The sequence below is a fragment of the Orbicella franksi genome, chromosome 7 (assembly GCF_964199315.1).
Source record: "Orbicella franksi chromosome 7, jaOrbFran1.1, whole genome shotgun sequence".
NCBI classification, from domain to species: Eukaryota; Metazoa; Cnidaria; class Anthozoa; order Scleractinia; family Merulinidae; genus Orbicella; species Orbicella franksi.
Window position 1 is genome coordinate 12810575 of NC_138151.1, and position 23946 is coordinate 12834520.

Here is a 23946-nt window from a genome sequence, read left to right on the forward strand (position 1 = left end):
TTTGACCTGGCCTTCCTTTTATACCCGGTTTCCCAGGATAGTTTGTGCACTTCAGGAATTTCCCGTTGGCGCCATACCGTATGCCATTCCAACAGTGTTCTTCCGTCTTAGGTTGTTCCTATTTAAAAATAAATAAGGTACCAAATATGCAACGAGTATCACTGATGGGGAGGCCTTATTACTCATCATAAAACACGTTTGGGTGAAAATTGCAGAACAAGTTTATTATGTGTTCAATGCGCCTTAGGTGGGAATGAAAGAAATTACAACCGGCTACGAGGATGAAAGCCAAATCTTGATAGCCATTGTTCTGCTCGTTAAAATTTTTGTTTGGTGACGTTCTCGTTGCCGTTGCCGTCGGGTTTGCGTAATTAAAGTCCCTATTAGGTCTGAGCGAATTATTGTACACCGAACAAGTGAATGGTGCTTTTTGTGTGCTCTGATTGGCTAGTCAAGCAAGTCAATGGTCCTGTTCATAGTGAAATTCAAGATGGCGGATCGAAGATGGCGGGATGACATTTCAGGTCATCTCATGTCATAACCAACAAAAATACCTCGTCTTATAGAGAAAGCAGAGGGCTATCTACACGGTGCAAAATTATTAAAACCAAAAAACCCCGATCCATCAACCCGCTTTTGCCACAGTGAGCGTACGTATTTGCTTGTATGTCCGTTGGTAAATTGAGGATTTTACTGATATTGATTGCCTTAAGAGGATCTCATCCAATTCTACTCCAGTGAAATCCACCTATTAATCCGGCTCAGAGCAATATAATGAACTGCTTCTCTTATAAAATTAATACAATTGACATACCTGGTATCCTCGGTCGTCCCCCTTTTTACCTTCGCGACCATTTTGTCCGTTGTTTCCATTTCCACCTTTAGTCACAATGTTCAAGTAACCTCTTAGTTTGTCGGCAAATATCTCAACTTCGGAAGAGAAAGAAAACGAAGAAACATCGTTTTATTTCTTATTTAACAAGTAATCCATTACATGCCTCAGTCATGATACATAGGGGAAGATTGGAGAGCACGATAGAAGCGTAAGAGTTGCTCGAGGCGCAGCTTCTTGAGTGTTTTCCAAACTTCCCAAGTACATAATTACCGATGATGCACAACTCGATGCATAGACGACTGTTTAAAAATAAAAAACCTCTCTTAACAACTCTGCGATCGGTAAACACTTTTCGACAGCCCATGGGGATACAAGCCCCCTTAAAGAAAGGCAATTCCGCATTCTAAAAAAGTGCCAAGGAAAATTTGATTGTCTTGTCTACGAGATGCTTTTCATCAAGGAGCGCAATCCTAGTCTCAACACGCAGACTGATTCCATTCGCGCAAAACTCTTTGTTTAAATATAATGAACATTCCATCACCAACTGTCTTTTTAGTATTTAAACATTTTCTATCATTCACTCTTTGACTTGATAATGACGTTAGCCAAACGTCGAAACGTCGTCAGCAAACTTTTAATATGCTTTTACGAAATGTTTTATCGCAATTTTTATCAGCATTTCCAGTAGAAATGGCAAGAGAAGAAAGCAAACTTGAGCTAAATTTGCTCAAGAGATCATTGTCCATCATTGGATTATGATGCACGCGATGCAGCTTACGTAAACTACTTTGGTAGCAGACTTGCTAACTATGTTTAAAGGAAAAGCTCATAGACAAATGACTTGGAAGTTTATGCGTACCGCATGAGTTTTCATTAGCTGATAAACAGCTAATAAAACCGCTGTAACAAAACGGCACAACCAAATTTTCTGTGAAGCCACTAGAGTGGAACTGAAATATTGAACATATCATAAAACTGAACAGTCAACTGAGGACAGCCACAAGACAACACCAGGACGCTGGAAATCTGTATGGAAATCTGTATCCAGCCCCTCTCGTAATATTCAGTTTTATTATCCGAGCACGATGGTCAGAACTGTGAGTATATCGCTTTAGGCCGATTCCTTTAGTTACGGACCAACGGATCGAGGTCTATTCAAGAAAAACTGGGGGCGATATTCTCCCACTACGATCCTGAGCTAATGAAAGTACATAAGAGTTTTGTTATATGGTTACCGTTCACGTTTCACTCTCCGGTGTTTAGCCGGCTAGCAGGGAATTAATATCGCTCATAACGCCCTTACTCACTCACTCACTCATCCTCATCGGGACCATGAGGACTCTTGAGGCCATAACGCCCTTGCCTTTGGGTAATACTATGTACTTATTGACTGAGTGGGAGGGCCGGACGGGAAAATATTTGGGTCGAGGTCAGGACGTACGGACCGAGCGCAGCGAGGTCCGTACGTTCTGACCGAGAGCCAAATATTTTTCCGTCCGGCCCGACCTTACTCAGTCAATTATCATATGACCACTTGTGTTGAAAATTTTGAAAATTCTGTTTGAACCTAAATAGGACGCGATTACATAACATCAGACGGTCGCGCGCGGAACAACTACAATAAAAACTTGTCAGTTATTTCTTCGTGTGGAACAAGAAACTCACAATTCATTGAAAATCACGACTCATTTTCTCATGTAAAGTCCACAATTACAATTCATGCTAAGAAGCCAACAGAAAGTTGACATAAAGCTGTCAACAATATGTCAAAACCTTCAAAAACTTAGCGAGGGACAAAAGCTCGCTTCACGCTTCACTGAAATTGTACACAAATCTTCTTCATCTTGGATTTTCTTGAACAAGGGAGAACCAGCAACTGAATATTAATGACACCGATGTTGGGTCTCGCAAACAGTGCCTGGGTTTACTGACTTTGTCGGCTTTGCTGTGTAGTGGAAATTACACCATTAGACACAAGCGAGTTTTATTATCTGGATGAACTGTACGGTAATAAACTTGTGTTCGTACTCAGTTTTGTCTCTTCAAACAACACTGATGTAGAAACTGCAGAGCAATTTATCCTACTGTACACAAGGTATGTTTGTCATTTCTCTGGTTTAACCAACTTCTTCCAGAAACTCTGGAAACTCGAAGAAAACATTTAACTGATTTAAGCTTATATCGTACTTTGCTTTCTTCGCGTTGCTGGTTTTCTTGCTTTTGACGCACGATGAATTCTTTGATGCTCTCCGGCCACTGAAAGAAGTTTCGCCTCAAGACTGTTTGCTTACTCCAAAGGTTAACTGTCGGACAGTTCATCCAGAAAAGTTGTTTTCTTGAACGCCTACAGGTTTGCTTGTTGTTGGCTTCTGAGAAAGTTGTGAACTTCTTCGTTTGTGAGGAGTGTTGACTTTCTTTCAAAGCTTTCGGAGTAGTGCTGCATTGGACAGTTCGCCAGGATAGTAGAATTCACTCTCAGAATGTTAACTTTCATCACTCATCTTGAAGAGAACAAACTTTTGCAGCAAAAAGAATTGTTTTTGTCATTAACTCCCATCGATTTTGCTGTACGCGTTTCTAGTAGGGCCGTACGGGTTTTTCCGGCCTTATCACTTCGACTCGTACGGCCCTCATACGGGACCTTTTTTCTTATGGTTGTCCAAGGAAATTGCGCGCGGGGCCGTACGGGTCATATGATAAATACGGATTATTGACCAAGCGTGAGGTCAAGGTGGCTGGATTTTGGCCAAATTCATCTTTTTGCGTGTTTATAGACCGAAACGGAGTCGAGGTCCATAAACACGCAAAAAAAAAAAAAAAAAAAAAAAAAACAAGAAGAAGAACGCGACGAATATCCAACAATCTTGACCGAACAAACTTGAGCTTGGTCAATAAAGGATTTATTATATGAAAAAGATAACGCACTCCACTTTCTTGCTGGACACAGCAGGTAATCCCTAGCAGGCAAGATAGCGCCATCTTGCCCTCTCGGGCAATCAATCACAGCATAGGACTCAGTTCATCTTATCCGCTCAAAGTACTAGCCATAAGATGATTAACTGTCATGCTCTATAAATTTCAATGCTTCAGGGTTGATAACTAAAAAAATTTTTAAAAAATCGGATCATTTTCGTTTCCCGTGAAATTTGGGGACATAAAACTAGAGATAATTACCTAAGCACATGGCTAGTTTCACGTGGGATGCTTCAATATGGCCTACATGACGACATTGCGTAATCACACAGTTTCAAGTCAAAATGGCCGCAATTTGTTGAGCGAGCCATATCCATGATTTCAACGTCCTGAAGATGTTTTCAGAAGCGGAAAACATTCCTAAAGGTATTTGAAGTAAATACGAATGTAATTTTACGGTTAGCAATAAATTAGAAGCGAAAAGTTTTAGGTAAGTGAGCTTGCATGACCTTCGCCATGTGCTACGCAAATCCACGCATGTTGTTCAAATGCGACTAAATTCCCTTCGGACCGCCGTTTTTCCGTTTGCAATCTCGAATAATTCTTGAATTATGTGTCTTGAATCGTCTTTGGGATCGTAAAGCTCAGGAACTTCGGAAAAAAACTTTGTTTCGTTGAGTAAACACACTTTTCGATAGGACGCGTAACTCGATCTGAGTTAATATTCCACTGGCTGTCGCCACGGCAACGGAAATGTGAGATTTTAACTTAGGTAAGAAAAAAATAATCTAATAATTTTCGGTTTCGATGGTTTTTGGCCCTGTTTTCAGGATGTGTTTGCTGATAAATTAAGGAAAATTATTTATTTCTACATCAAATTTGACCAGTAGAGTGGAAATACGTTTTTCAAATATTTTTTTACATTTGTTTCCTTTTTTTTGCGAAGTTTAATTTATTTAAATTGTTTAAAAATTACTACTAGCTTCAATGAAGGAAAGCTTTTTTTTTCTAGAGAGTATTTTTTGTGCTCTTTTAAATGATATAGTAGATTATTCTCCTGTAAATATTTGCTGAGATATTAATGATTAACCTTATGACCTTTTGCCACGCCCATTTTTGATGTGACGGAAATGAGTTAAGAAATAGAAAACATGTACCGTGTTTCTATCGAGTTATAGAAACACGAGTGGAAGTTTGGGAGAACGAGAAATGCTGTGGGAACACGAGCCATAGGCGAGTGTTTCCACAGCTTTTTCGAGTTCTCCCAAGCTTTCACAAGTGTTTCTATAACTCGATAGAAATACGGAGAACATGTTTTCTGTTTCTTTTAGAAAACACGGCAACAAAAAAAGGAAACAACTTGTTTTTTTTGATTATCAAAATGTAAATTCTCTTTGGTCTCGCCATCATTACGTCAACAGCTCGTACTAGTTCTGTGTTTCTATCGAGTTATAGAAACACGATTTTTAACCAATCAGCGGGCGTATTTTCTTAGGGTTGTTTTCCAAAGGTAAATGTGGCACTAGCTATATAACAGTCACAGTACATATCGCTTTTTTTTATTGAAACACTAATTGTTATGGCTGGTAGCCCTACCCACTGGTCCTGCTGCACCATCCTTTCCGTCTTGTCCATCATCGCCAAAAACTTGGGTGCTAGACGGTTGTGTCAAAGTTGGAGCTGATAGGTCTAGCTGACTCTCTGCCGCAGAGAGAACTCTGCGGCTGAACACTGTTAGTTTTTTAATGCCACGCATTTGGATGTTGCCCTGTGTAACAATACCAGACAAATTGAGAAAGTTGTAGAATAAATAGACTTACTGCTTCTGAGAAATGAGTATAATATTTCAAACACAGCTTCGCATACAAGAGCAACAACAACAAGTGGCTTTATTTGCGGTACCATAAATACATAGAGTGTTGCAAAAGCTTTTGTAAACTAAAACTAATTAGTAATGATTTTCGTGGACATATAATAAGGTTATGATATAGCGATCAAATTACATCACTTTGATCAAAGCAAAATTAAATGAATTAAGCTAATTGAATATCAATATAATGATTTGTAGAAGTCATATGTTCGCCGATGACTTGTAACGAAGATAATTGTTTAAAAGTCGGAACGATATGTTCTATTTTTCTATAAAATTCATCTTTTAAATTAGAGTATTTATTGGAGTATATAAGAAAATGAGATTCGTCTTCAATTTGATTAGATTCACGAGTACAAATAGGGCATAGTCTGGAATTTGATCATATCTACCAGTTTCAATTCTTAGTTTATGATTGCCTGTCCTAAATTTCGCTAGGTCTTTTCTTTCGCTTACCAACGAACAATGCTTTTGAATGATCTCACCGCATATCTCGGAGAATGTTGCGCTTTTTAACCGCGCGGCCATGGGCCGAGCGCGGTTCATGTTCTACCCGTGGTTTATTTTTTCTTTTGTCGGAGACCAGACGCAGACCTCGACTCGGCCAACTTTGAATTACGCAATCTGTAATGTTTACTCGCCAAACCTTGTTTCTTTAGGGTCAACAAAAATCTCAGATTACAAAGTCACACCGAACTCACGCTTTGCAAAAAAATTTCTTCAAAACCCTGACTTCGAAGCGATATATCACTTTAGCGTTAATAGCTACCTCATATCGGCAGTAGTAAAATCTATTCCTTAACAATCCAGCTTCATCATATTAAAATTTCAACGAAATCGAACAAAAGCAGAACTAAATACTATTAGATTTTTTTTGTAACCTCGCTTCATTACTTGAGTCGACAATGGAAGCGACGGTCGCCCATAGCCACCGAAATACAACATAACATGAACCTACGTTTCGGTCAAAAAAATCCAGGATTATTGCCTGAGAGCTGAAAATTGAAGAGAAACATCTTTTTCGAACTTTTCTCAGGTTATTTAGACGAAAAAATGACCTCGGCGGGCTCCAAAAGAGAACGAAACAAAAAACAGAACGAGACAGTGAGAAGAGTCGATAAGTTATTCACCACGTGGCCTTCGTTACGTTCAAGTTAAAAAAAAACCTTACTTCTGGATAATTTCAGCCTTACAAGCCAGCAACTGGTCCCAAATTACTTTCTGTATCCTTACAAATGTCCTGACTTCCATCTCCGAAAGATTTGGCCGCAATTTTTTAGCAAATAAATATTTCGCCGACAGCAATCACCATTACGGTGACTTGCATGCTAATTCGTTAACTTTACAAAACCCTCCCGAGGGGGGGATATGACGAAAAGAGCTGAAAAATGATGGCCGGAAATAGAGTAATTTTCTCAGCTTCCGGTGTGCCAAATTTGCTGGAAATAGGTTCAAAACCGATAGTTTTTTTTTCGTTTTTTTTTCTTCGGGTCACTCATGCTACCAAAACAGTAAATTTTAAAAGCGCGGTTGTAAGATCTTAAAGATCTTCTTGTTGATTGTCTATCGATGTAAGATATTTCAGTAACAGTAAAACGAGGCATTTGCACGGAATTGCATCATTCCTCAGGCATTGTAAATCTCGAAAGGATAAATTTGTTACCTCGGAGGCTGAGAAAAAAAATGAAATACTTTTCCATATGTTCCTTCAAACAGTGAAAACGACAATGATATTAGTAAATTTTGCTTTGCGTTTGGAATAGCTCAAGAACGTTAGTTATATACCTTGACGTAGACTGTATCTGCGAGAACTTCAAGCTCGATATAGTTGGGCCGCTCCTGTTCATCTTGGAAGTTTACACCGTGCTTTGTTCTAAGATTCTCTTCTATGAAGTCCATGTGAGCAACCCGGCCCACCACTCGGTAACGTTCTGTTGGCAAATTACATAACGTGGCGAATTAGTGATTAGTCATGTGGAGGCGAAAAATATCTCTGCATTTCGGAAAGTAACAACAACAACAGAAAACAGAAACTTTAGAGAGCAGCATATGTCTGTCTGTCCTCGCTCAGTGCTAATCGAAGAACTACTCTTTCTAATCTGGAGGACTTCCAAAAGCTAGGTACACTTTTTGGGTTTGAAGTTTCATACATGTTGTTGAATAATTTATGTTCAAAGTGAAGTTATGACCACGTGTGAGCTAATGTTCAAACTTATTTATGTATTCTTGTATGCCATGTCGCCTGCGTTAAGACTATTGCTTTATTTAGAATCTACACAACCAGCAATTTCTATCCTGAAGAGGCAATATATTTATAATTACAATAAACTATGGAAAAAAAAAAAATGAAATGTTAGAATTCAATACAACATAATTTTGAAGGAAGTAAAGTAGGTAAATAACTTTATTAAAGTGTCAGGCTAAAATAGCAGTAATAAAACCATTAAATGGGGACACTTTAGCATAAAAGATTGATATAACAAGATCTAATATTATGTTTAAAAAGCTAATCAAAGATAAGGTTGAAGTTAGTTCCAAATTTAAAATATCCAGGGTTAAGTTTATTCAAAACCTTGTTCGTCTATATAAGTGTATAATAGAGTGCTGGAACCTGTCGAAAAATACTCCAATGAGTGTCTGTTACAAATACATGAGAGATTTCCGGTCCGTACTGCGCAGTCTCAGCACTCTAACGTTTTTATACAAGTCTCACTTGATGGAATGCGAATTGATGTTACTCGTTAAGGGCCGCATACCTATCTTTTAGGCCTTTCAAACTCTTTTTCCAGCAGCTTCAATGATTTTTACAGTTGCGAAGTTGTTTTATCAAGTGACAAAGAACGAAGCGCGAAGCCTCGCATCCATAATGGAAGTTGACATGAAACTTTGAATTTACCTCATTTAAGTGGTTGCGAAATGTTTACATTTTGTGATGTCTTACATGTACATGAAGCGAAATAAAAAACGTAAACAAACTCTCGTGAGTGCGCAGTACGGCCTGAAAATCATCTTTAAGGCTGTTGTGAACTAAACCAAACTTGAGATTATTTCTTACCTGATAGAACGCAACCGTAAAACTCAGCTCTCATGGAGATATGGTCATTCCAAGTCTTCGGTATTATTTTCACATATCGAGCTGTAATTGGCTGTAAAAGGCTGTGGGTTACTTTGCCATTCTGATCAATATTTCCAGTAAAAACCTGCGATGCACAGACATTTCATGAGATAACTTGTTTTAATTATAGACAAGTTTGTTGAGGAGGGAGGGTGCTTAACGGCAACGGTTTCATTTTTTTCTTTTTGTTTGTTGTTTGCTTGTTTTATTGATTTAATAGGCGCCTACTAATTCAATGAGCGGCCCCTTCCAAAAAGCATAGAAAGAGTGAATCGTGTGGTCCACTCAATCTCTCATCAAAACATAACATTCACCATCTTCACTTAGAATAATTATAGAAAACAGTGGTGTGGTGGTGACGAAGAGATCCCCAGTTCCGATATTTCCTTACTTACGCATCTTTCGTTTTTCATGAAATTGCTCTATCGCATTCTGATGTTTATGCCAAAAAAAAAAACAACAAACAAACAAAAACAAAAACAAAAACAAAACAAAATAAAACAAATAAGCGCCCTAAAAAGCGCAGGCAATCCTCAACCTTCACTGTTGTGGCTCCACAGGCTCACACCTCAGTGTTCTAATTGCTCTCACTGTTGAGTTTCAGTGCTTCAACTCCAGTTACCACCGATAGTTAGCGCTTTAATAGTGTTTTATTAACTGCCAGAAGGCATTTGACCTCGATGTAGGCCCCAGGTACGATGCTGCATGACTTAAAAGTCATGGGACGAAAATTGGAGCTAATTAATGAATAGAAACGCTGCATCTGAATTTTGTGGTGCACAAGCTGCCCGTCTCAACGGGATGTTACCCTAAAGGTACCATAAGGAACGTGCCCTTAAAAAGTAGAGCCCTGCAAGATATATTTTCATTTTTCATTGATGAAGCCTAAAACTAATAGTCTAGTTTCGCTAAACATAACGATAAAAGTGCATTGAATCTAATAAAGAAGTGTTAGAATAAGTTACAAGCAATAGTTTTGGTTTGAAAATTGAAAAAAAGTCTGATCAAACGTACGCTTTTCAAGTTCTGTCATCGCGTCCTCGAAAAATCGCTAAGTACTCATTAACATTTGTTCTTCTGTCAACTTTTCATTTAATATGTTATGTTTGTGTACGACTAAAGACAACTCATTCGTGATTTTTGCCCTGTTTTGACCAAAAGTCCAGACAAATTGCCGTGATCGCATGCAACCACATCAAACATGTCCATTTGATACTCCCGAATTTTTAGCTGTGACAAAACTTGTGTTGTGAGGAACCGAACTCCTTTTAACTAAAAACGGTACGATGAAATGCCCGATTTTTCTCGTTTGTGACCCATTTCAGAGAAGGTTTAATTGCAGTGGCCTTCAAGGAGCTACGTCACGGGTTGCGCATTTTGAAAAGTTCAGCCCAAATTTTTCAAGTTCTTCGTCTGTAATCTGTGTCAATCTACTTTGTGTTACCTTATCTTGACCGTTCTCTTGATATGTCTGAAAAACCGGTTCCTTTTCGGTACTGAAGGAAAGAGTGTAGCTTTTGACCCATTGCTTATAGTCTTGCCTTCCTTGGGTGACAAACTTTGTGATCTTAACATCTCGTCCAAAATCCACTTGAAGCCATTGGTTAAGATCATTCGTCTTCGCTGACCAGGCGCCCATTTTCCTTCCATCAGCAACACGGTTTAGCCTGGCATTTTCTGGACCATGATTTTCACTGTATTGTGAATATGCTGTTATCTGTTGGTTTTTTACAGCACCACTTTCCATGCCCAATGCCTCTTCTCCGGTGCACTCTAGTTTTAAATACAAATTTCGAGTTAAAAGTTAACAAGAAGCCTAAACAGTAGGGTTTACGTTATCGCGATACGTTTTAATTATAACACGGCCGCTATGATGCTTAGGGGAGAACAACAACAACAACAACAATAACAATAACAACAACAACAACAGTAGGGGACTTAGGATTTGAGTACGAGTACGACTTTTCAATTATACTTTGCAGGCTTCACATCATCAAATCACGTACCCATCGCATACCATGAGCTACTCTCTCTACCTAAAGCCAACATGAAGAGCGACGGCTCTGGAAACGTTGCTGGTTTGAAATTCTAAAATCTTACTCGTACTCAATCTCGCACTCGTGGTCCAATCTAAAGTTCCCTAACAACAACAACAACAACAACGACTACAACGACAACAACAACATCGAGGCTGATTGATGAATAAATAATTTTTTCACTAAGTGAGAATTTTGACCTCTAGCTCGAAATTGCCCTATTATACCATGCAGGAGTGTGTAACGATCACTTCATATGGGGGTGGTTCTAAATCTTAGTTGTGGTCCCGAATTGAACATCTCGAGGTGTTACAAATAAAAAACTGGCCCGTTTTCAAACAGGTTAAATTTTTAACAAATTTTCGGTTTTATTTGCAATATTTGTTTCTAGAATGATATTGTCCCGAAATGGACAGCAGTGCTATCACGTAAATACCATGGCACTTGAATGAGGTGATTTATTCTTCTTTTATGTAATCGTTACAGTCTCTGAGCGCTTTCCATTCGACCAAAAATTTTGGTTTGGATTTCTGGAAATTTCTCGTGGCAAATGGAAACAGCATTTTTCAGAATTGTGGGAAAAGATTCAAAAAAACCTCACGAGGTAAACCCAATTTTCCACTATTTCTCAAATTAACCGGAATAATGCATTTTGGTACGGCTCGGTATTGGACTGGAACTAGCTCGAAACTGAGGACAACGCGGGGAGTTATTAATGGCACTAATAGACCCTTTGCACGATCCGGTTACATGGTTCGGAATTAATTATGCTGGGACGCAAGTTACGCAGTGGGACTTCCAAAACAAAGGAACTCGTACCAGTCCAGCCCGACTTTCCTTTGTTTTGGAAGTCCCACTGCGTAACTTGCGTCCCAGCATAATTAATTCCGTACCATGTGACCGGATCCTGCAAAGGGTCTATTAATCTCTTTGTAATGATTTTCCTCCGAATGAGCCTCCATTGCAAGCTAGTCCAATACCGAGAATACGAAAATGTCCCATTTCTTTTACAATTGATTTTTCTCCAGGAGTTTCTTTTGATATTCATTCGAATGGTTCGCACTTCTGAAATCAACAATTTTTGAAATTTCTGGAACCTTTCTGTGGACATTCCTTTATGATGGAAAGCGCCCTCCTACAGCACCTTTGGAGAATTACCTGCCCCATATCGAACAACCGAAGGCGTTTCGAACCACTTCATGGCACGGATAGGGATATTCTTGTTGTACGAAGGGTCTGTATCTGTCCAAGTCTCACAATTGTCTAGAAGAAAAACAAAGATCTGTGTTATGGATTGGGGCATGATATATTGAAGTGATTTTGGAGGGAAATTTTCCGCCGTAGCGAGTTTGCGAAACCAATGTTTCAGGGCAGACCCTTCTCTCTGACGGAGGGATAACACTCAAAACATCAGCTTCACTAACTGGCCACGGCGGATAACGTCAAGATGATAAATAGGTTGTTGCTACATTTGCTCGCCGACACCGAGTCCAAAACTCTAACTAGCTTGAACTAGCCCTCTAACAAGGGCATCTAATTAGCTTGCTATATTTTTGCCCTTTTCCATTTCTCCTCTTACTTGTCTACTTTATATTTATCTTTGTAATTTTAGAATGGAATAAAAAAAAAAAAAGTCTCTTCCCAAACTAATACCCTTGTTTAAGTACTGAAGTGATTTTCCTTCTTTCTCTTCGTAGCAAACCCTCAGTTTTTAACCGTGGATGTGACGCATTTAAAATCAAGCCTTTTTGTAATCTGAAACATGATCGTGTGAGATGAACAGTCTCATCAACAACAGGCTAGGCACTGGTAAGCTTATGTCAATTCGCAATTTTGCTTGTCAGATCAGTGGGACCGAAATATTAGTCCTTAAACCTCCGGGAAATTTTTTGTTTCATGTTATGTCATATAATTAGCCTGAAATAACGTCTTCACGGCTAAACCACAAATTCCGGTGGGGGGAGACACTTCCATATGAAATAGTCGGGGATGCTCGTCAGAAAATTTAAATTAAATCTTTTAAGCAGTGCAGAACATTTTTGACGAAATTCTTGGTATTTATAAATGCATTTACTATGAAATCGAACATATTCGGTGGCGATAAGAGTGAGCACTTGCTGTTTCGTCCATGCATTCTTTGAAGAATTTTAATGATGCACAGTAGCCTTTTGTTTCCCTCGTGAAGTTTGACAAAATAATAGACAGAGGATTAAATTGACTTTCAGTGCACAATACTACACAGATAATAGTGTCCATTGCCGGTAGATTTTGTTTTTTAAGGTGGCCCAAATCTATCAATTTTTTACGTTAGTCTTACTTTTGAGAGGCGCCGTTTTTGGCATGAAAGATCACTCAAGCCATTTCAACCAGCATCGTGATGTGATCTGTGCCATACAGATCCTGATTTTTATACACATCCCGACATTTCTTTCAACGTATCGCTGAACATAGATATTCTGTTTAACACCTGAAAGATAACTACAAGCCGCATGCAACTAATTTAAAAGGGCAGTTTGCAGTTGTAGCGAAACGTTGCAGATAGCTGGACTGTTTGAAGTTTTTGACCCGAGAGATGCTGTTCACCAGGAACAGGAGACGAACGCTCAAATGCAGGGACTGCATTGTCAGATTCTGTTCACGCCAAACTCCTCACATAACAATCAAGAAAACTTAGACACCTTCGAATAGTTTCATGCTGTTCTTTCCTGTAGTAAATAAATAATGAGTTCTATTATGCACTGACATGGAGTCCTCGAAACGTTGTTCAGTTGTACTATCGCTGATTTTTATCCTCGGGGCGTTAGTAACGTTTGATAAATCAGCATAGTTTTGACAAGAAGTGACCATAATTTTGAAAAACCACGACAGATGTTCCCTTACCCCGTCAAACAAGTGTCAGACCTCTCATATTTTGCTTTAGGAAGTCCAATGTCAATCATGGCTAGATTGTAGAATGCCAAGCAATTCACTTCCATCTCATTGAATTTGAATGGTTGCTTTTGTTTCTATGTGCGTCGTTCTTGGAAGCTTTGTAAAATTGCTTTTCAATCATGACAATACAGCTCGCAAAACAAAATGCTGGTTAAATTTAGTCAGGAAATGGTGTACTGATGTGTTTGACTAATGGAAATCATAGTGCTTGATGACATATTCAAGATCTCTGGCTTTCTGCCAGATTTCTGTCAACTTCTATTTGCCACATGGGAATAACTTGTTTTTAAATATCAAGGCTTGTTGTCCCCAAGGGGCAAACTGTCCGCGAGGAATGACAGAAAGGCCAGAGATCTTGAAGTAATAGGTCAAAAACGAGTGCGAGTTTTTCATCAGGGGTTCCAAACACGGCACGAAAAATTGGATTTACTCTAAATTTGATCCTGATCAAAGTCGAAGTCAAATATGATCATAGCTTTGATCCAAACTTTGACGCGCGTCAAATGTGTGTCAAAAGTGTCATGGCTTTGCCGATACATTTGATCCATGACAAAGAGGAGGGCAAATGTGATTTTAACTTCGACTCCACCTTTGACCCACGTGAAAGGGGGAATCAAATATCTTATGGATTTGCCATACATTTGATCCCTGCCAAAGGCGAGGTCAAACATGTCAATAACTTTGACTACAGTTTTGACGTGCGTTAAAGGCGTTCAAAGACACCACGGCTTTGCATACCTTTGATCTCTTATGTCAAAGGCGTTCAAAGGCGGCATGGCTTTGTACAACTTTGATCCTACGTCATGTCATGTCAAAGGCGAGGTCAAATATGGCCATATCTTGCGACTCCGCTTTTAACGCCCTAATAACCTGCGTTTTCGTATTTTTTTTTCTGTTTTAACGATAAAATGAAAGCTTGCTTTTTTGCCAATGTGTATTCTTTTAATAAAAAAGTTTTCACTTGACCTGGAGGTGGCACAACGAAACAACTCGAAAACAGCGGGAAAACGCGGCTGCCAGCGGCTTCCCGCATTTTCTGGCCAATCAGAATAAAGGGAATAAAGGTCAACGAAGTCGGCTGTGAGGAAAGCAGACATTTTTCTTCATTTGGCTTCATTATGGCGGCTTTGGTGAAATTTTCGTTATGTTTTGGAACAGGAAAAGGTAAGTCTTTGAATTTCGTTCATTTTTTTTCAATGTTCAGAGAATAACGGAGTTTAAAAAGAAAAGTAAAGGCAGCAATGGCTACATAAAGAGCTGTGAATTGCGTATATTTATGGCAAGACAGATCCTCGGCAGTGAAAACAATTTGGTCGAAGATTAATTGCACTTGACTGAATCACAGTTGATCGGCAAAGCTCTTCGTTAAGAAAGACCAAACTTTATTTTCAATTCACATATACTTATTTACAAAAGTTGACAAAGATAATTTTTTTTCCTCACTCAGTCAAGTCTTGTGCATTAAATTGAAGTGTCTGTCATAGCATAGATTTTAGCATGATCAGTGCTTGAAATAAACGTAACTTAAGAATTAAGCTTAAACTTAACTCTATTTACGTATAAATTGTTGTGCATAATGCCTCTGGTAATTTCTGAGCTTAAACAATTCCCTTGAAAGAAAGCTCATGTCAATATAAAGGAAATTTGTATTGAAGGAAAAACTCAGTCAGCCATGCATGACAGTCCATCACTACCTGACTTAATTATCATATTCATTATACCATTAAAAGAGTTGTTGACTCTGAAAATTTAATCTATGGATAAGTTTCTGCTTTTGTCTCTAGTTACCATTCTATTGAAAAAAAGCTCTGTTTGTTGCCACAGTTGAAATTATGATGATATTTGTTCATTAATGTTGATAAATGACTTCACTGCGTTGAATTTAACAAATTACATGTGGTTTAGTGTGGTCTGTACTCTTATCGACAATGATATGCATCATCACAGTGGTCAAAATGTTGTGGAGTAAAAATATGTTTTGATATTTGTTGTATCAGGCTTATGGATCAATCATTTGGAACTCCACTATCTCCTGCCCAACCACCCCCCCCCCCCCCCCACCCCAAACCTGCCAGGCATTTGACATTTTGAACTGTCTCCAGGGCTAAGAATGGTGTCATACCAGGTGATCAAGCGCACCTACCCTGTGTTATTTGCAAAACTGAGTAATAGATATGTAGATTGAGTGTCAACCGAGGTGTTGATGGAGTGTTGATTGAATATCGATCGGGTGTTGATAGAGTGTCAATTTAGAGGATCGATCAAGGGTATCGATTGACACTCGACCACTGATGCCTTTAGTACATGTAGTCCAGCTTATCTTTAGTAGGTGAAATTGTTACAATGTTTGATAAAAAATCAAACTTGCCATTAGTTGCAAATTAAAAAGCTGACCCCATAATAATATTATTATGTGACCTCTCTGGACAATACCAGTAGTTTTAGAGTTTCATGTCTTGGTCTTTTGAGCAGTAGACAATTAAATGCCAATAAATATGTGACTAGTGGAAATTTGCTAATGAATGTTGTTTTTATCCTTCAGCTAGCCACTCTAGAAGAACTGAAGAAATTAACAATAAATTCTGGGAGAGGATACAATATACAACTCTGTAGTTCATAGTCAACTCAGATGCAGTTAAATCATGCAATGCTCCAAAGTGTGCAAACATCAGAACATTTTGGTAAGTAAAAGGCTGGAATATTCATTTGTTATTTCTATAGACCATCTTATAATTTCTTCAGCCACAACTTTTAATATCTTTTTCCAGCAAAGAAAGGATATAAATAGATTTTAAAAACCTGGCTATAGCTTATTAACATTATTTTAATTGATCATTTTTATTACAGTCTCACTCTGTGAAAAAAAAAGTTGTTTCTTTTTGGTTCATTTAAGGACAAGTGAGGAAATGCTGTCTTTCTTAAGGGACAAATATATCAACTGGCTCACCTGGATGAAAATTAAGTAATTAAAATGTTATTGAAAACATGCAAGGGGTGGGAATCTTTTTGGTAAATGAATCAAAGTTGCAGAATGTTGCAAACCAGTCTCAGGAAATGTTGGTTTTTGACTGGTAAAAGCTGAGTTTTGAATCTAAATTTTGAGTGGTTGTCTGCAATATTGACTGTTTTGGTTTGGCCATCAGGTTTCCAAACCAAATTTTTCCAAGCAAAATTAATAATATGGTTAATTCATAACTATTGATGGGATCAGTAGAGAATTTAAGGTGTAGAGGGTTTGATAATAACTTAGTAAAAGTAAATTGACAAAGACATTTATTTGCTTTTACTCAATTAAAAATTTTGTTGGCAAATTTGACTGGATAATAGCCATTTCTCTCTATGAGATGCGGCTGAATTGGGAATCATAGTGGTTGTATTCATCATCTTGGACTGGATTTTTGTTTCAATGAATGAGCCATGCGATTCCATGCAGGCATGTCTCATGTTAAATTATTTAATTTCAGGAATTTTTTTCATTGGAAAAATGTGTACAAGTAGTTGCTAACTGTTTACTAATCAAATGTGCAATTATTTTGATATGTTTATATGCTCCTTTTCACATATGATCTACAATGAAAATAAGGAAAAAGATTACACTACTGAACATGAAGAGATCTGTGGAAATTACACAGGAACAGCAATATTCCCAAAGGTGTGTGTATTCCTCATTTCTTGTCACAGTTTATGTCAGATTTGTTGATTTTTAGATTGCTATTCTGCAACCATAAAAGATCTTTGTTGTAAGAGGTCTGTAAGATGTCTTTAAGAGACAGGCAGACAGATGGACTGGTAAACTGGCTCTAGGCTTTTTGTTTATTTGTGCCAAGCTGTACACTTTTAAAATGACCCCAAGTCTTTGTTCTCTTATGAAATTCTAGCTGGGGATAACCCTTGTTCAGCTGGTGAAATTAGCTTGTTAAACTGGCTCTTAATGACATACCTGTGTGACCAAATCTCTGAGTAGAGTGGAGAGAAATACAAAAAAAAGGCTACTATTGACAGAAGCACAAACTATTCGGAGGAGGAGTAATGATCTGATTGGTCACGTTTTATTAATGTGATATTAGCAAAAACTATAGGCAAACTTTAAGGGATAGAATGCCAAGATTCACCCTTAATATTCATTTCCAACGTTTTTGTCTGTTTACTTCTGTTTAGACAAATGCGGACAAGCCGTGGTCGACAGGATGGACTTATCCAGTGAAGATGCATTGATTAATTTCGTCAACGCCTTAGACTTTGTCAAAATGTGTCTTCCCTAGAAATCATGGGTATTTAGTTGGCATTGACCCCCAACAAGGCAGTTTAACCACTTTGATGAGAAAGAAGTGGAAAACACTGTGTTCCATTCCACTTATAATGCAAGAATGAGCAAGTGCAAGAAGCAGAAAAGGAGAACTGCCAAAACATAAGGAGTTCCATGCAACGGACTGTACGTGCCATCTGGAAAGGACGCTTATACACTAGTTGACTTTTGTGCGAAGTTTGCTATATCTTTCCCGAAATTTTGCGGTTGTCTTCCCTATTGTCTAGTCTGGTCTAGTAAATTTAAGGAACTGAGAATTTAGCCATAGTACTTCAATGTTAGATAAATGCAGTTTGTACCATGGAAGATTTGTTGACTGTTGTTTTCACGATAGACAGAACAATGTTTTCCTTATGATCAGTCTCATTACGTGTAGTTTGAAACCAAGCCTGTAACGTGGCTTTTTGAAACCTGAAGCCCAAAACATTTATGTAAGGTACTTGAAGGTATTTACTCTTGATAAAAACGGGGAAAAAAATTGAAACTGAGATGAAATTGAACATATTTATTTTCTTAAAATTAGGCGCAATGATCTTTCCGGGCCGCTTTTCCGTTAACATTTGTCAATAGTTTGGTACAAAATAACCTTATTAAAGCTGATATATTCTTCAAAACTTGTCAGACATAAATCAAGAGTACGGATCTAATTGCATCTTTCGTATGCGGAGCTACAAAGTTAGTGTAGCAAGCAGAAAAAAGCGTATACGATGTGGATCGCGCGAAACGTGATCAACGGTCGCGCAGCGCGAAAGAGGAGCGCGAGCGAGAAGTTCGGGCGAGACGCGCGAGCGCGGAACGCGCAGAGTACCTTTGACAAACCTTTGGCCTGCGTCACAGGCATCTTCGACCACGTCTTTAGCAAACCTTTGACTCGAATCGCAGACAAATTTGATTACACTTTTGACCCGCCTTTGACAGTGCGCAAAGGCGTATCAAAGGATCACCTTTAACCCTAAAAACACAGGCGTTCAAAGGTGAGTAAAAACGGCCTTTCACGCCTTTGATTTGGTGGTAAAGGTTTATTCACAGATGATCTTTGATTCGCGTCACAGATCGTCAAAAGCGTGCAAAGGCGACCTTTACAAAACCTTTAACAACACATTTGACGCGCGGTAAAGGCGATTTTTCGTTAAACACCGAGAAATTGATATGAAAGCACGACGCCGATGGCGGAGTGCTTTTATTGTTTCGAGGTGTTTGGAACCCCTGATGAAAAACGAAGCACGAGTTTTTGAGCTGGCTTCTCAAGCTAGTGTGAAAATTTAGTAGAATTATTTCCAAAGAATAGGTAATTAGAACGCGTGTTCGTTAAGCTATTGTTTGTTTCTTATTCGTGGTAAATGAAATGAATATTTAATATGCGGCGATGCGGGCGGGTTTTTTGGTAGATTAACATTACGCCGCGTGATGGAGGTCGAGTCCGGATCAGAACGATTTCGCGTTCCTAAAACGTCTTCTCAAGAAAATGTTCTGGTGAATGACGCCGTTCCAACTTCAACTAAGTATAAAAACAAGTGGGCTGTGAGCATTTTTGCCGAATGGCAGAGGTTAAGAGAGGTTAAAATTCCGGTATTAGATTGTGGTGGTCTCTTCAAGGACTACGATTTACACGAGGTTACCGCTCTGAGCGCAGATATTGCCGGAATGGACGCTCTGTCGCTGAACTATTGGTTGTCAAAAGTCGTGATGGAGGTAGCTAAAAAGTCCGGTGGAAGATACCCTCCAAGACTGTTTATTGTATCATTTGTACCCTCAAGCGTTATTTGGAGGAGAAAGATGGATCCGAAGCTTTGAATCCTCTGGACGCTAGTGACAAAAGGTAATTGTTGAGGGGAGGGGTATCAGAAAATTGACGCTAGATGCAAATAAAATTGAATAAGAGGCTGAATATCGAAAAGTGTCATTTTCTAAGTGTCTCAATTACCTTTGTCGCTCATTGTAGTTCCAATCCAATACGGAGAATACGAATATGGTGTATTTGCAATTGCTTAAATTGCGATTTCATGGGTTACACTTTATAAGTTTCGTGTTTATCTCTGCTGTCTAACTACACAAGCCAAGCAAAGTTCGATCATAAACTTAGTTGATTAGTGACAATACAGCACTCGTCAATTTAGGTTAATAAGTTCCACATTTGTCGGAGAACAACAACCTCGCAAATCCAAAAGCTTTCGTCGCGGCTGTTGGGCGAGTAAATATTTAGATTAGTGTTCTTGGTTCCAAATAGACGCACAGAATTATGCGTCTAATTACAAACCTTCTCATGTTACTCACATGTCAGAAGCAAGGGCTTTGATCCCAGATACTACAGACGTTACTACTTAACCCATTAAGTCATTTTAAAACCAGAATGCCCTTTGCAGTCTTCCTTTCACCTCCAAAACAACAAGGAGTGTAACAACATTGAAACACGCATTTGCTTGTTGAACTATCATAACAAAAATCATGTTTAGGGCGTACGAAGACGCTGTGTTTCACTCGAAAATTTAAGGGGTGAGCTGATACATGTACATGTATGTTGTTTGATGCCCCATACTTAAAAAAGGTCTGACTTGACTTTCGATAAAATTAAAAGAGCTGACTGATCATCTCGTATCTTGGTTCAACTGAGACTTGAACAGGCAGGTCCTCTTTGAGCTTAAAACAACTAAGTCATTTTTTTCAAGAAACTGAAATTTTAAAAGATAAAAAGTACATGGCCAAGAAAAGTACATAGTCAAAAGCCATTGTAACCTGGAGTGTACATAATGTTTGAAATTTAGGCACGTGGTCAAAAGCTTGTATATTCGTTGTAATTTTGTAAGGCGACTGACAGGTGAACTTGCCAAACAACATCAATTGTAAGTGGCTCTTTCAGTTTCAGTGAAATAATGCTTAGACTGATGAAGCTGTATCTAAAATGTTATTTACGTGCAATGTGTTACTTGTGCTAGTTTCAAAAGTTGCCTTTAGCCAAACTACACTAGTATGAAAGAGACAAAGGAAAACTTGGTAAACTACCTGAAAAAAAAACCTACCTTGTGCGGATACCAAAACCATCATTGCCAAGAAAAGAAACGCTGATAAAGTTAGGCAAAGATTCATTGTCTACCTTCAAGCAGAGCCGGAAAAATAATTGTGTTTGAAGAAGTAAATACGATTTAAAGCAATTTCCACCACGCTGCCTGTTTTTATCAAATACGTCTAACAAACATAAATGGAATGGTGGCGGAATTATTGCGTGGAAGAACTGTTTTTCGAGAAAGGAAGTGCTTGACATCTTCGGGGAACAATTCCTTAGTTAATGTTTAGCCACCAGTAACCTTTGACACATACAATGATTTGGGTTTCCTGGTTATTGGTTCGTTGTTTGATAGATTGTTTGGATGATCACGTTTGGATACAAATCGCTAAATTTGAATCAGTTTACCCACGGTTTCGATAAACAAATGAAAACCGTTAACACGCCAGCAAATCATAAGATAAGAGCTTTAAAATACTCTATACAGGGGTCATGGACGTATTTGACAAAATTAGCACAACAGTTAAACTTATCTTACTATAAGTTTAAGGGTAAGGTAAATATGCATACGAACCAAGTGGCCCATCAGGCTGGAACATACCCCGGTTTCTCTAGCATGAAGCGACTAGGAGTATTTCTATTCCCCTAGGATGGGATGTTAGTCATCGCAAGGTTTATGCCCCAGGATTAAATTCGCCAGTACTCTTTTGTAGACCTGGGTGGAGAAAGGCACTTTGAGAGTGAGCTGTCTTGCCCAAGAACACAACACAACGTCCTCGGCTAAGGCTCGAACCCGGATCACTCGATCCGGAGACGACGAGCGCGCTAACCATGAGGCCACCGCACCTCCATTTTATTGTGGTGTAGATATATTACCAAAACAGCATTTCAAACGTGTCTTGTCTTTATTACTGGTTGTTATCTTTAATTTTAGTTTTAGACAATTGAATGATGCTATCATTTCACCAATGAACATTCTGGTTGATATTCCTGCTACTCCACACCTTCTAATAGCCCTTACTCACGATGTACGCCATCTTTTTGGGCGCTTTGGTGTTGATGGGAAAACAGTTACGTGGATCCACTTCGTCCTCATCGCTTCGTGCATCTTTATGGGTTTTTCGAATGCTAATATTTACGAAACCTGGGGGTACATATGGAAAAAGGTGACCGTTGCGCCGTTTTCGAGGTGCCTACAAAAAAATTCGTCAAAAAATAAGGAAAGCGAATCTGCCAAAATCAGATGATAAAGGCCATTTTCGTTCACTGCATACGTTTCTTGACTTTTGCAGAAAAAATGAGGGCAGTTTATTTTCAACGAATATTTGAGTGGTCGGTTCTTACACGGACACGTTCTGAAAGGACTCTAGTCAGCCTCCGCCATTTTCGATACCATCGAAATTATTGATATTGCACGGTGAAGCGAAATCTTTTTACTTTACTGTAAGTTGTATTCCTGAAAGTACATCATGTTTAATTATCTTAAGTAGTTTCGAAGTGATTTCCTTCATTTTGACACGCTCTAAATAAAATATAAAAGCCAAACTCTCGCGGGTAAACAAAAAATAAAGGTGTGGCTGACTAGGGCCCTTGAAGGTTTATCCGGCTAAATGATGAGAACTAACCGCCAGGGATACATTTTAAAGGGATTGCCACAACCCTCTCTCTTAATTTTGTTTCAAGGAGGCTTGAGTTATTTTAGCGGCGTTATACCATTGACGAGGAGTGTATTGATAAAGGATACAATATTGGTCACGCTTGTCATCTCTTGCAAATGATTGCCGCTTAGGACGTCCTACAGGTACCTGTACCCCGTGAAGATTTTTTGGTGTTTTCATACGGTTTTTTCCGATTTTTTCCGATTGTTATTTTATCGGATTATTTAGAGAAAAGCAACTTGAAACTGAATCAAAGCTGAAAAAGCTTGCTGAAGGAAGGAATTTTAACTTAATCACACACCATCAAAATGAGAAACTCACGAATGCATTCAGTAGTATGGGAAATGGGGTGGGGGGTGGGGGAAGGAGGAGGTTACACACAAATTCGACAGAACGATTAAGACTATTTTATGTGTTAAATTTTAGCATCTCGAAAGAATTATCGCGCTCAAACTGTATTTCATTTCCGGATCAAGGCTTTTTTCATCAACTATTTCATTACCTTATTTCTTTTCGTTGTTTTAGATTTTAGGACTATACATATTTCCATCAGTAATTCAAAGATCGTTTTCATCTATATAAATAACAATTAGCTGATTCGCTCTCGATTTCTATGAGGTGAAAGTTGATGATACTTAAAGGTCTTATCAACCTTTCACCACATAGAAATTAACTTCAACTAACGGTCTCCAAGTATTTCTCGAAGTATTTTTAAAGTTAGTGCCTTGGAAATATCGCACGGATTGAATTGTCTTTAAAAATTCAATAATTTCAATTTTTTTAAAGTCAAGAAACTGAGAATGTCCATTGACATCAAAATTTTTCACCAAAACTTTGGAAAAACGAATAAAATGTCACCATTTCATAGACGACCTCCAGCCACTGCACATTAATGGCTGATAGCGCGCGATAACTCAGGCAATCAGATTGCAGTATTTGCATAAGTGTTCGAGTAGAATTCTACTAATTAGAGATATTGATACATAATGGAGGTTTATTAAAACAGGTGTATGTAAAGTAAATTTGTCACATTTTTGGTCTCTACAAGTGAATATATGAGAGATCATATTATTTGAACTGCAGAGAAAGATTTGAAGACATGATTGATCATCGGAGTTATATACACAACTTAAGCAGTTGTGAAATTAAAGTCTGAAAAAATTCAGGCTTGAAAGGGATTCGAACTAATGACCTCTGCAATACCGGTGCAGTGCTCCACCAACTGTACTGTAAAGCCATCTGGGAGCTGGTCACGTTGTGAGCTCGTAACATACCCGTAGA

At 38.5% G+C, this 23946-nt stretch overlaps 1 protein-coding gene and 1 long non-coding RNA gene across 2 annotated transcripts; one reads left to right on the forward strand and one right to left on the reverse strand.

Moving 5' to 3' along the window:
• Positions 1–33: 33 nt before the first annotated feature.
• Positions 34–21198, reverse strand: LOC145491954 (coagulation factor V-like). Its single transcript, XM_081471256.1, has 7 exons — positions 21024–21198; positions 11928–12032; positions 10178–10506; positions 8674–8818; positions 7404–7549; positions 5345–5516; positions 34–930 (listed from the first exon to the last, which is right to left on the reverse strand). The coding sequence occupies exons 1-7, from the start codon at positions 21088–21090 to the stop codon at positions 797–799; spliced, it is 1098 nt and encodes a 365-aa protein (XP_081327382.1). The 5' UTR covers positions 21091–21198; the 3' UTR covers positions 34–796.
• LOC145493251 (uncharacterized) lies at positions 16018–19130 on the forward strand. The gene is made up of 3 exons (XR_014050108.1): positions 16018–16381; positions 17284–17352; positions 17859–19130. It is a non-coding gene; the product is annotated as an uncharacterized LOC145493251 (long non-coding RNA).
• Positions 21199–23946: the final 2748 nt, after the last annotated feature.

Bases quoted from the DNA above. Each gene is read 5' to 3' on its own strand.
- LOC145491954 (XM_081471256.1), bottom strand. From the start codon at position 21,090: ATGAATCTTTGCCTAACTTTATCAGCGTTTCTTTTCTTGGCAATGATG. The intron at 12,033-21,023 runs GTAGGTTTTTTT...TTTTTCTTCTAG, and splicing joins GGTTTTGGTATCCGCACAAG to ACAATTGTGAGACTTGGACA. The intron at 7,550-8,673 runs GTAAGAAATAAT...ATTTGCCAACAG, and splicing joins TTACGGTTGCGTTCTATCAG to AACGTTACCGAGTGGTGGGC.